Raw genomic sequence first — 13,809 nt, forward strand, 5'->3', positions numbered from 1 at the left:
CACTTCTCACATATATTTAAAAACCAGCATTTTTTTGCTAGAAAATGACTTGGAACCCACAAAGATGATATTTTTAAGCAGAGTTCCTAGAGAATAAAATGGTGAGGGTTACAGTATTTATGTCACACGGTATTTGTGCAGTGGTTTTTAATAAAAAAAACCCACTGAATTGTAATGCACAAAAACACAATATAATACCCAATTAATTGGTAAAATATAAAAGATAATGGTATGCCAAGTAAAATAGATAACTAACATATTACGCTTTAAAATTGCGCACGCTCATGGAATGGCAACAAACTACAGTACCTAAAAATCTCCATAGGCAACGCTTTAAAAGACTTCACTGGTTTCTAGTTTAGAGTTACACAGTTGGTCTGGTGCTAGAATTATGGCTCTCGCTCTGGCATTTGTGATGATAGCTTACATGTGTAATGCAATCGCTGTTTACATATGCGTATAGAACCGATGTGTGTTTGCCTTTGCGCACAAACACGGTGGTACAGGGCCGCTTAACCACTTCAAGTCCGAACACTTTCACCCCTTTCCAGGGCAATTTTCAGCTTTCAATGTTATCACACTTTGAATGACAATTGCGCAGTCATGCAACACTGTACCATATGCATTTTTTTGAGACAGATAAAACTTTACTTTGGTGGTATTTATTCACCACTGGGATTTTTTTTTCTTTTTTTATATATATATATAAATGAAAAAGTCCACAAATTTTGAAAAAAAATGTTATTCTTAACATTTTGCAAATAAATTTTTCTTCATAAATCTTGGCCAAAATGTATTTATCTTTTTAGTAAAAAAAAATAACCCAAATTCGTTTATAACCAAAAATTATAATTTTTAAAAATTTGTTTACATTTTTATTTGGGTTTTTTTTTTTTTTTTTACATACTGTCACCGTAGCAGTACAGTGTCACCATAGTGAAAAGATGGCTACAGAGATAATGAAAAAAAAAAATGATTTAACCACTTGACCCTCCGGCCAACACTTCTCACATATATTTAAAAACCAGCATTTTTTTTCACCATAGTGACACTGTACTTGTGGGGGGGTGATGAAGATTTTTTTTTTTTTCTAACATTGATTGCTTTTACATCCTTTATGGGTGTAAAAGCAATAATTTCCCCTTCAATGGCTGCAGCAATCATTCCTGCAGCCATTGAGAAATACTGTGCGAGCTGTGATTGGTCACAGCTTGTCACATGGTACAAGGATGTTGTGAATAGCCTTGTACCATGTGACCTGTGATCATTCACAGATTTCACACGTAGTAAGCAATACTGTCAGGAAGTGACATTTTGTTTACTACTATTCATGTGATCACTGTTCGGTCCCATACAGCAATCTGTGCTCCAGAGGACACAGCGGGCACTGATCGCGGTGCCACACGTTCCCAGGGAGCGGGCACAGACAATGGATGGGGGGGAGTTAAGAAACATCTACCCACATCAGCAGCGCTGCCGTCCAGCCGCTTATCAACCTGGGTTGGACGGGAAGAAGTATTTGATTTTTTTTTTTACACTGGAACTACAAAAAGAGGACAGGTGTCTTCTGGCCACCAAAGCATCAGATTAAACCAAGATTGGTTTGATCTGATGCTTGTAAAAACCAGTAATGGCTTGTTTACATAAGACCAAAACCAGAAGTGACAAAAGCCTCATCGCTTTTGGTTTCTGACGTCATTCAGTGGGAGAAACAACACCTGTTCCTCTCAGTGTCTCAGGAACACGATGCCGCTAGTCGCATCCTTTCCAGGCTCCATCCCACAGGAGAGCCTGGTAAAGGTGGCAGTGGGAGGGGGGCAGCTGCCAGTACGTTGCTGGCTGGTTATTGGTTCAACTGTCATAGGCCCCAGTCAGCATTGTCAGGCATAAGTCCTTGCTCTGTATTTTACTTATCTCAAGCAATCCTAAAATAGACCTTTTTGTACACTGACACATATGCATGCCGAAATTCTGGATGTGTGATGTTGTAAAGTAACGGTAAATTAAAAAAAAACAAATCTACAAATTTTATCAATAAAGCACTCATTGAGCTCCAATCATTTACTTTGTATAAGCCAGTGTTTCTCAACTCCAGTCCTCATGGACCCCCAACAGGTCATGTTTTCAGGATTTCCCTCAGATGAAACAGCTGTGGTAATTACCAAGCCAGTGAAACTGATCAAATCACCTGTGCAAAATAATGGAAATCCTGAAAACATGACCTGTTGGGGGTCCATGAGAACTGGAATTGAGAAACACTGGCATAAGCTAAGGTGATGCTATTAGTCTGCTACAGGTGGAAGCATGCATTTTCACGATTTCCTGCAGTAGGGGGAATTTGTGTTGGAGATTTGTGAACGTTATGATTTACAAGATTGTATCATCTTGAGTTAGAATGTCATTCTGGGAAGTGGATGCTAACCTGGCTGATGCCTGAACAAAGATGACTCCATCCTCGTGGGGAGAAAAGCAGAATAAACCATTGTAAGCTGAACACTGTGATCTCTGTGGGGTAATAAATATGTGCAAGTGTTACATTTACTTGGCACACATGCATGGAACATGAAAAATATATCTGATGCTAGGTACACTCCAGCCATAGAGTTTTGTATGTAAACTTACAGATGGCCCACATCCTACTTGCCGAGTTTCATACAGGCAATGATAGCTGGCTATTATCTTTCTAAATCTATAGCTACTCTAAAATCTAATTTATTAATAACTGTCAATCACAGCTGGAAAAAGTGCCCTAGTCATGAAGGGGGTAAAATTTTCTAGAGGTCCGTTTGCAATAAAACCCGAAACTTGTATTGAGGGGAATGCCAACATTACAAAACACCCTAGTGGTAGAGCGTCACTTTGGGAAACAACTCACAGTTGAATGCAGTCAATAGTGTGGCTGAAGAGAGATGCTGACAGCGTCTGTTTCAGAGGGTGAAGTGGGGGAGACTTATATCCAGGATAGTAAGGCCCTAGCTTGTCTCGAATCTCTCCCTACCGCTAGTTACTTTTCCTAACAAGCAGGGTCTCTCTCCCTACAGTAGTCACTTGCAAAATGAACCAAAACCCAAGGGCAGGAACCTATATAGACCCTGCTGACCCAAAATGGCAGCCAAGGGTCACATGGTAGCAGCGTAGCCAAAAGGATCGCTGCTCCAGTGACCGAATTAACCATAGAGAAACTATGTTTCCCCTTGACTTCCTCTCCAGCTCTGGAAAACTCAAGTTGAGTGCCACCTACAGAAAAAACAGACTTCACCTGCCTACACTTCTCCCTCTTTAACAGATGTTGTCCTCTGCATCGCAACACCATATAACATAAACAGCAATGCAAAAAACAGGTTAAGGCAAAATCAAACACGGTTAAACAACTTAATCAGAGATCATCTTGCTGAAAGTTGCCCATGATTGGGCCGCACAGGGTGGCAGATAACTGAGATTTCATCAAAGTCACTTGGAAAAGGTTCATCTTCAGGTAAGGACTTTGGGGGCCACAGGTAGCAAGGGATTATTCATGTCCTCTGGCTGCTCTTTACCTGGGCCCCAACTGGGAATGTCTTTCAGACCAGTATAGTCTGTAACACTAGACCGGGTGACTGGCTCAGCTAGACTGTCAGCTTCAGAGTCTTCAGGCTCTGGGGACTGGAGGCTTAAGCTCAAGAGGTGGCAAGAACCAGCCCAGGGGTGTCTCTTACACTGGTGGCAGGGAAGTTGGCAGGTTTGAAAGCCTTTGGCTCCTCGACAGGCTTCTCAGAGTACTCACCACCCAGTACGCAAGGCCTCAACATGTTTTGTTGCAGTCATTTCTTATCGGGGTTGGGCCCCTCAGAGACCAGGTCATAGGGGTAGGTGGGAATGATTGCCCCAACCACCTGGTATGAGGTACGCTCCCACTTAGGTCCCAGCATACTACCTTGGGTGTATTTCATGTTTTTCATTAACACCCAATCCAGATGTTTGACATGGTCCTCAAATGTCTTGGCGAAGATGATGATATCATTGAGATAGATTAGCACAGTCTCAAAGTTAAAGTCTCCCGGACATCTTTCCATTAAGTGTTGGAAGATACTGGGGGCATGTCAAGACCTGTGTCATTACTTGGGTCACCTACTGGTGGCACTGTTCCTGGAGTAAAAGGGCGCAGTGCCCTTGACTGAAGTTCAATACTTCAGTGTTCTTCTTGCAAGCCATGTCCCTGTCTGAGCCTTATTCCTGTACCTGACTCTGAGACCTGCTCCTTGCATCCAGCTTGCCCAGTACCTTGCTCCCTGCTCCTCTTGTTTTCTGTCTTAGTCCTGACCTTGCCCTGCTTATGTGTGCTCCCGCCATTTGTATATAGTTTGGTTATCCTTTGGGTTGCTGCACTTTTACATTTATATTGTCACTTTACATTGTATATGGTTTATTGGTGTTGCAAGAGTGATATTTATGTTATTAAACTTTATTTAACCTTACTCAGCCTGGTTTCTGATTTCTTAAGGTACGGCCCACTGGTCATCCTTGCTGGATACCTACATTTAGTATCCCTGACAGGGCATTGCTGAGGCCAAAGGGCATTCAGGTAAACTCACAGTCCCAAGGGTGCGATGAAGGTGGTTTTCTCTTGGTCCTGGACCGGAACCTGCCAATAGCCACTAGCCAGGCCTAGGATGGAGAAGCATTTTGCTTGTCCTAACACCATTAGGGCCTCCACTACTCGAGGTAGAGGGTAGGAATCCGTATGGGTGCAGGCGTTAAGTTTACAATAGTTCACCCAGAACAGTAAGCCACTGTCTTTCTTGCACACCTGGATGACGGGCAGCCTAAGGACTGCGACTGTCCCAAACCACTCCACCCTGCAGTATGTTACGGAGCAAGTCCTTGACCTCCAGGCACAGGAGGGAGAATGTGGCAGTACTGCTCTTGGATGGGCGGTGCATCCCCTGTGTGAAATGGATGGTCAATAACCTCTGTGTACTCGTAATCCTCCGGACTAGTGGTGAACACTAGGAGAGGTTTCTCCAGTAGTTGTGAAGCACCCTCTGTTGTGGGAGGGGAAAGTCTTTAAAAGGGATGTCCAGCTGTACTAGAAGTGACATGCACTGGGTTCATCCTAGGATGCCATAGCTGTCTGCAGGAGAGCACACATGGCTCCCACCCTGGTTTGGGCCATGGAAATGCAATAGAGGGGGAACACGAGGATGACGTGTCTGGGTAGGTGTGATGGGCGTGTACCCAGGTTGATGAGTTGCACCATGACTCTCCCCTGGTAGACCTTGGATAAGGTTCGGCCCACCAGCTACTCCCCAGGCGTCACTGTATCCTTGCGGGGTTCAACCATGACAGTGACATCCTGTAACTTCCAGTGAGCCCTGATGGGAAGGGACCAGGCCACCTCCTGTTGAGGTGCTAATAATAGCTTCTGTTTATGGGTGTGCATACCACCCCTACTTGTTCTGGTTGTTTCTTTGCTGCCTTCCGTTGGGCCTTAAAGGCCTGGAGGATTCTGAGTGACACTGTTCACAAGCCACAGCTATGGGCCAGCCAGAGAATTCATATTTAACCAGCAGGTGAGGTAAAGTGCAGGTCTTTCAATACATTCATGCCTAACACAACAGGCACTTTCAGGTTTACTGAACCGTGGGTCACCACCACTCCCACTCGTTCCATCACCTGGTCTTCAGTTTGAATCTTCAACCAGACAATGCCATCCACAAGGATAAGCAGGCTGTTGGCTGCTCAGAAGGAAAGCCAGCAGGGGTCTAGCTGCTCCCGTACCCCAAATCTTTTTAGGTATGAGTCAAATTCTATAACAATGACCTCTGACCCATTGTCAATCAAGCATGGGACTTCCTGTCCATTGACCAGGGACAGTTGAGAAAATAGACTGCATCTGCCTGCACACCCACCATTTTATTCTCTAGAGCCACTGCTTAACCAGTTCCCTACCTCGCTATAGCCGAAGGACGGCTACAGCATGGTTGTCTGGTTCTGGGACGACGTCCATGAACGTCATTCCAGAACACGCCACCAGCGGCGCACACCTGGCGCCGCCTGTGATCACTATGTCCTACAGACACAGCTGATCATGGGATACGGCCAATCACGATGGCCTTTTACCACATGATCAGCTGTGTCCAATGACACAGCAGATCACCGAATGCAGCTGCCGGTTATTGGCTGCACTTTCCTCACGCTGTCACAGATTGAGGAAAGTACTGCCGATAACCGGCAACTTTCAGAGAAGTGATCAGCACTGATCATCAGGGCACTGTCCCCAGCAGTGCTGCCCACCTGTACTCATCAGTGCCACCCACCTGTGCCCATCTGAGCAGCATTATCAGTGCCTCCTCTCAGTGCCCATCAATGCTGCCTAACAGTGCAGCCTCATCAACACACATCACTGGAGAAAAATTACCTGTTTGCAAAATTTTATAATAGAAACAAAGAAATTTGCTATTTGTTTATAACGCAAAAAATAAAACACCCAGCAGCGATTAAATACCACCAAAAGAAAGCTTGATTTGTGTGAAAAAAATGTCACATGGGTACAATGTTGCATGACCATGCAATTATTCAAAGTGCGAGAGTGCTGAAAGCTGGCCTGGGCAGGAAGTGGGTATAAGTGCCGGGTAGACAAGTGGTTAAAGAGGAGTTTCAGGCAACTCTTAAAAAATAAAAGGTCAGCAACTACAAATTCTGCTGACTTTTAATACAAGGACATGCACCTGTTCAGGGGTTCAGCACTGTCGTCACCCAGGCAAGTTCTTCACTAGCCCGTAGGTCCCCCAACGCCGGCATTGCAAGTAAGGGAAACTTAAAGCGACGCCTTCCTATTGCACAAGTGCGAGTGTGCTGCGCTTTTTGATGGGTCCCGTAGTCTTCTGGGGCCCATTTGCAGCGGCAAACTGAGTCAGCAGCTGTCAAAACCAAGTACCCCCTTTCCCCCCCCAAAAAAAACCCTCCCTGGCGGTATTCCCGAGTGTAGCTCGGGGTACAATTTGAGTACCAAGCGCGGTAACCCTGAGCTACACTCGGGCTTACCATGCGGCGTTGCTCAGGGAGTCCTTGCAGCGCTTACCTTGTCCTTCGCTCCCGCGATGTGTCCCCTGCAGCGTCCCCGGCCATCTCCTCCGGCCAATGCCGGCATCCGTGTTCCGGTCCCTGTGACGTACGGGCGCCGGAACCGGCAGCAAATTTGACATTTTTAAAAAGTCATTTTTTAAAAAATGATTATTACATAGTAAAACATTGCTGTTTCAATGCATTTCACATACATTTTGTCCCTACTGCTTTGTCCTGTGCCCTGTCTGCATTTTTACTGTTCTTTCTGCCTGGAAACTTAGAAAAGTCCATGGCATCCAAAAAGCATCCCTTTAGGTCAAAATCGGTTTTAGACCAGCTAGAGAACAGCGATAGTAAATCAGAACCACTTGCAGAATTGAGTGATAATGATTTGTGGGGAAATTCGTCATCAGACACTGAAAACGATTTTGCAACTTTGCTCAGCGATGTGTGAATTTGTCTCTGTATTTCAAATTTCAGTGTTTTTGGTTTGATTATATTATTGAATTAAATTTATTATTATATTATTTTTTATGATTCTTTATTAAATTATAATTTATGATTTTGTGTTTCAAGTTTTATCATATCAGGAATGTTTACTAGACTCTTGTTCGGACAGATTTCAGTGAGTTATTCCTAAAAATTACAGGCCTACAATAAAAAACGACATATTTCCATGCAAAAAAAATGGTACCGCTTTCAGCACCAAAAATCAGAAATAATCATACCGCCAGGGAGGTTAACAAATATATATGAAGTTTGGAGGTTCGAAGTAGTTTTCCAGAAAAAAAATGCAGATTTTACCATTCATGACAGAAATGTCATACTTAGTCTGGGGGTTAAATAGTATGTGTTAATGCCAGGGGCGGACTGACCATTTGGAAACTCGCGCACTGCCCGAGGGCCCGGGGTCAGTAGGGGGCCCCATGAGATTCCCCTGGCACCTTTCTCATAGGCTTTTTTGAGTTTGGGCAAGGACACAGGGGCCCCATGATCCCCTATTGCCCGGGGGCCCCATGAGTTGTCAGTCCGCCCCTGGTTAATGCACATACAAACGTCCGCCAGCCTGGACGGTAACGCACATCCACGTTTTCAGGCACATTTCTGTGTGAACAGGCCCTGTTCAAGTGGAACGTGACCAGTCTCAGCTAACAATACGAGAACCTGCAGCCAAGGTAGGAACTCCATGTGTCCGCAATGACTGCAGGAGGCTCGGTACGCCCGCTCACGGAAACGGCTATCACACATCCTCGTTCTGCAGTCTAGCACACGGAAGCGTGGCTGTTCTTAGCAATAATGTTCCTGGAACAATAAAGTTTTATTTCAAGTGTTTAAAGAAGCCGGAGAAAAAAAAGAAACTGGTTTGTGGCGAGATGATCAGCTGATCGGCGGCTCACGTGACTAATGTGTGGCCGGCTGGGATGGAGTGAGAAGGGAAGAGCAGAGCGGGGCTCGGGCTGTAAGTATCAGCGTGGCGCGGACAGGAGGGAGGGGACACTGGAGGAGGAGCTGACAGCTGGCTGTACACCGTATACAGGAGCACAAGTTGGCATCTGCCTGACTTTACAGGGGCAGGCCCGGCTTGTGTCACCATGGTGATGGTACTGGGGGTTTGAATGGTGATCAGCTACACAGAAGGTCAGTGCTTGAATCCTATTCGTGTGTATTTGTGTTACGTGGGGATTGTAAAGTATCAGGATTATCCATGGATCAGATGTTGCTTCAAGTTTTGTAGTTGTCACTTTGATTGTAGTTCTGTGCAAGTGATGGTGGTGCAGCCGGATTAGATACCCCACTTCAGGAGGAGTGTGCTGGGGGGAGGGGTCGGGGGTCAGAATATATGTACACACGAGGAACAGTGTGATAGTGTGGGTTCAGGAGGAGAGGGGTGATGACTGGTGGGGGGATGTACAGGAGGAGAGGGGTGATGATTGGTGGGGGGGATGTACAGGAGGAGAGGGGTGATGATTGGTGGGGGGGATGTAAAGGAGGAGAGGGGTGATGATTGGTGGGGGGGATGTAAAGGAGGAGAGGGGTGATGATTGGTGGGGGGCTGTACAGGCAGAGAGGGGTGATGATTGGTGGGGGGACATACAGGCAGAGAGGGGTGATGACTGGTGGGGGGACATACAGGCGGAGAGGGGTGATGACTGGTGGGGGGACATACAGGAGTAGAGGGGTGATGATTGGTGGGGGGACGTACAGGAGGAGAGGGGTGATGACTGGTGGGGGGACGTACAGGAGGAGAGGGGTGATGATTGGTGGGGGAGGTGCTGGAGAAGAGGGGTGATGATTGGTGGGGGAAGTGCAGGAGAAGAGGGGTGATGAGTGGTGGGGGGATATACAGGAGGAGAGGGGTGATGGGGGGATGTACAGGAGGAGAGGGGTGATGAGTGGTGGGGGGAGATGTGCAGGAGGAGAGGGGTGATGAGTGGTGGGGGGAGACGTGCAGGAGTAGAGGGGTGATGAGTGGTGGGGGGAGACGTGCAGGAGTAGAGGGGTGATGAGTGGTGGGGGGAGACGTGCAGGAGGAGAGGGGTGATGAGTGGTGGGGGGAGACGTGCAGGAGGAGAGGGGTGATGAGTGGTGGGGGGAGACGTGCAGGAGGAGAGGGTGATGAGTGGTGGGGGGACGTGCAGGAGTAGAGGGGTGATGAGTGGTGGGGGGACGTGCAGGAGGAGAGGGGTGATGAGTGGTGGGGGGACGTGCAGGAGGAGAGGGGTGATGACTGGAGGGGGGACGTGCAGGAGGAGAGGGGTGATGACTGGTGGGGGGACGTGCAGGAGGAGAGGGGTGATGACTGGTGGGGGGACGTGCAGGAGGAGAGGGGTGGTGAGTGGTGGGGGGACGTGCAGGAGGAGAGGGGAGATGTGCAAGAGAAGAGGGGTGATGAGTGGTGGGGGGATTTGCAGGAGGAGAGGGGTGATGAGTGGTGGGGGGATTTGCAGGAGAAGAGGGGTGATGAGTGGTGGGGGGACGTGCAGGAGAAGAGGGGTGACGAGTGGTGGGGGGACGTGCAGGAGAAGAGGGGTGACGAGTGGTGGGGGGACATGCAGGAGAAGAGGGGTGACGAGTGGTGGGGGGAGACGTACAGGAGGAGAGGGGTGACGAGTGGTGCGGGGAGATGTGCACGAGGAGAGGGGTGACGAGTGGTGCGGGGAGACGTGCAGGAGGAGAGGGGTGATGAGTGGTGGGGGGAGACGTGCAGGAGGAGAGGGGTGATGAGTGGTGGGGGGGAGACGTGCAGGAGGAGAGGGGTGATGAGTGGTGCGGGGAGACGTGCACGAGGAGAGGGGTGATGAGTGGTGTGGGGAGACGTGCAGGAGGAGAGGGATGATGAGTGGTGGGGGGAGACGTGGTGGGGGGACGTGCAGGAGGAGAGGGGATGTGCAGGAGGAGAGGGGTGATGAGTGGTGGGGGGAGACGTGCAGGAGGAGAGGGGTGATTAGTAGGGTGATGACATGAGTAAATGAGGGGAGAGATGATGATTTTCAGAATGAAGTATGTACCGGAGAAGAGGAGTGAATACAGAAAGGGAGAGGTAACAAAGCTGATTAGTGGGATGTCTTGATGAGCAGAGATGATTATTGGGGTGATGGTGTGAATATCTCAGACTAGTAAAATGTAAATTGATTGGAATAATTTTGTGTTGTATCTTTCATAATTGAATTATAAAGGATGTATTTTCTAACATCGTACTTCTAACAACCTTACCCCACTGAGCTGAGCAGGAGGTGAGCAGTCAGCTACAATCCATATGAAGGATGTAGAATCTGCTTGTGGTCATGACTTTCTGCAAGAATAATCTGGGTGATGGTTTAAATTGGCTTGCACTCGTGACGCATCGTTCTGTGTGGTCAGAATACTGCTGTTCTGCACCGGTATACAGTCTGATTGGCGTTCTTCGAGTTCCCCTTATTTCCCACATTGTGCAATCGCTTACAGAGTTGTGCAGAATGCATTTCACTCATCAGAATTGAACACTGCGCTGCAATTGCTTGATCTCAGATGTCCATGTGAAAGGTAACCTGGTCAGTCAATTCAGTCAATTGGTCAGTGCAGACTCTTAGCTGGGCGAAGGCCAGACACTGACAAATACAATCAGATTTATAGCTATTAACTGCATAAAGTGGTTCTAAAGGCAGAAGTGTTTTTTCCTTCATGCATTCCATGCATGAAGGTAAAAAAAACCTTCTGGTTACAGCTCCTCCCTCAGAGCTTTCCTTATACTTACCTGAGCCCTATCTCGATCCAGCGATGTAAATGAGAGCCATGGCTCTCCCAGGTCTCTGTCTCCTCATTGGCTCACACAGCAGCTCACATAGCCAGTGAGCCAATGAGGACAGAGTGGGGCCAAACAGTTTCCATTCACAGAAGTGCGGCTCGGGAGCGAGCCTACTCGAGTGCCACCATAGCAAGAGGCTTGCTATTGGGGACTCTCGTTGTGAGGGGGGGGGGTCAGGACTGCCAGCGGGGGACCCAAAAAGAAGGGGATCCATGCAGCTGGAGATGTCACTGGCGCATGCACACTGCACTTTCGGTGGCAGCCGTCCATTGAGAGAGTTGTGCTGCTGCGGTGACTCCCATGGGAGTGATGTCACCATGGCTCTTCCTTTCAAGTGGCTGGAGCCCGCAGACCTGGGAAGGAGACTGGGTGAGGATGGTAGCCCTGTCAGTGGTGACAGCACTCTGCTGGAGGGTTTTATTTTAAGGTAAGTCTGTAATAATATGTGGCACATTATGACATTATCCGGCAGGGGTCAAATTTCTTTTTTCACTGTTTACTACTGTTTTAAAGTATAACTAAAGGCAAAACTTTTTTGAAGTTTTGGACAGGGTGGAGATTGATAAAAAAACCTAATAGGTGTTCTAATCCCTGTGCCCTTATTAGGGAGATTCCCCCTCTCTGTTTGTCCTGTTTATCATTATCCTTGAACATGAAAGTAAAGAAAACCCCACATTTTTGGTTGTCCCCATAAAAATATTACGGGGGAAATTTTCCAATGGGGACACCAGTTCTGGTGACCTGGTGGTTCCCAAGGAATTCCCTTAATTTGCATGGATTATCTCTCACTTCCTGTTTTGGCTATGGGACAGGAAGTGGAGTTAAATCTCCCCAATGAGACACAGATGGTTAAAAATAAACTGACAGGGGTTATAACCCTCCTCTTACTAATCTATCCAAAATGAACAAATACAATTTTGTCTATAGTTCTGCTTTAAGCTTAATTATGGGGTCCAATTTTGTGTATAGTATATGCACTGAATGTATTTATGTATGGCATTGAAGAAAATCTATGTACATGTATAGAAAGCTGATTGCAGGGACATGTCCAGAGAGTACATTTTTTTTTTCTTTTTCTTCCTAAATGGTGTAGGGTAGTGAGAAGTATGCCCCAATGCTCTGTCCTGGGTCCAGTTCTGTTTATCTTGTTCATAGATGGTCTAGAGATTGGCATAAATAGCTAGGTCTCAGTGTTTGCTGATGATACAAATCCAAGCAGGGCAGTAACTTAATTACAATTTCTAGCAACTCAATAAAAGAGGATGGGCAGCTCTATGGCAGTTGAGGTTGAAAGGAGAATTATGGGAATTTAAAAAAAAACAAACCTCTAGAATCATCTTCATGCTGCAGCATTGGTCTGATGATGCTGCTGTTCCCCACCAGCTCTAAGCCCGAGAACATGTGACCACTGATTGCTCAGTTCTCTGTCTTCCCGAATTTTTAGTCATAGCTCTCTGCCCTTGCTGGGAAAGGGGCAGCAGCAGCTGGGTCCAGCTCTTAGCCTTGCACTGAGGCTGAGCCAGCTGTCTTTCGGGCATCTGGGCGGATCCTGGCAATATGGTCGGGATCCTTCCAGAGAATGGAGTGGCTCTGTGACATCAGCGGGCTTTAGCCTGTTATCAGATGGTTCTAGAGTGCAAAAGTAATTGTACTCGCAGAGAAGTATGACCAAAAAAGCTTTGAACATACTTCTCTTTTAATATTGAAAAATGTAAAGCAATTCATCCGGAGCTAAAAAAAAAAAAAGCATACAATTTACTCGCTACAGGAAGAACCTCTTGGGTATGGAAAAAGATTTTGGGGGTCTTTGTGGACTACAGACTCAGCAGTAGCATGCAATGCCTTGCTGTATCTAGCAAGACTAGCAGACTCCTAGTGTGCGTTTGAGCCTGGGTTCACACTGATGTGGTGTGGAATTTGCACCGGTTTGTGTGCGATTTCCTTTACCACATCATAAACGCACCGTTCATAAGAACCACTGCGGGTGTGTATTTTAAGTTAACGATACCCCACAATTAGTTCACAAAACGTGGCGCGATGTGCAGAATCGGATCGCATGGGTGTGAACACCCATGCGATCCGATTCTGGTGCGGTAAAAAAAAAAGGGTCACATGTGATGTGCCACACCATATCAGTGTGAACCCGTCCCACAAGTATATGTACCGTACTCCAAGAGATAAAACCATAATTCTAACACTGGCCTCTTGAGTATGCTGTTCAGCTCTGGTCACCAGTCCTCAGGATGAATGTCCTTGAATTAGAGAGAGTTCAGAGAAGGACGATGAAACTAACAAGGAGGCTGGAAGAAAAAATGAAAATGTAACCTATTCTCCCTGAAGAATGATGCGACATACAAGTATATCCATGTTGACTATAGTATAGAGAAGAAATTGTTTAAAGCAGAACTAAGCTGTATCTGAACACCACAAACCAAAAAAGGTTAAAAAAAGGTAAATACAATACACCTGCCTATACCTAG

General features: G+C 46.8%; 1 protein-coding gene across 3 annotated transcripts in view; it reads left to right on the plus strand.

Annotated features, from left to right (window-relative positions):
- Positions 1-8,416: 8,416 nt before the first annotated feature.
- The window catches only part of LOC149458002 (proton-coupled amino acid transporter 1-like), a 107,074-nt gene continuing 101,681 nt past the window's right edge, over positions 8,417-13,809 (plus strand). The window contains exon 1 of one of the 3 annotated variants that reach the window (XM_089682798.1): positions 8,417-8,503. Coding sequence is in view for 2 of the 3 variants with exons in the window: in XM_089682799.1 (XP_089538925.1) it covers positions 8,661-8,682 (22 nt within the window). In the remaining variant the exon portion in view is untranslated. Of the gene's footprint in view, positions 8,504-8,529; positions 8,683-13,809 lie in introns of those variants that run through there. The other 2 variants (XM_089682799.1, XM_089682797.1) reach the window with 2 other exon arrangements.

The sequence above is a fragment of the Staurois parvus genome, unplaced genomic scaffold (genome assembly GCF_062004578.1).
Source record: "Staurois parvus isolate SC_StPar_1 unplaced genomic scaffold, SC_StPar_1.0 ptg000298l, whole genome shotgun sequence".
Lineage (NCBI taxonomy): Eukaryota > Metazoa > Chordata > Amphibia > Anura > Ranidae > Staurois > Staurois parvus.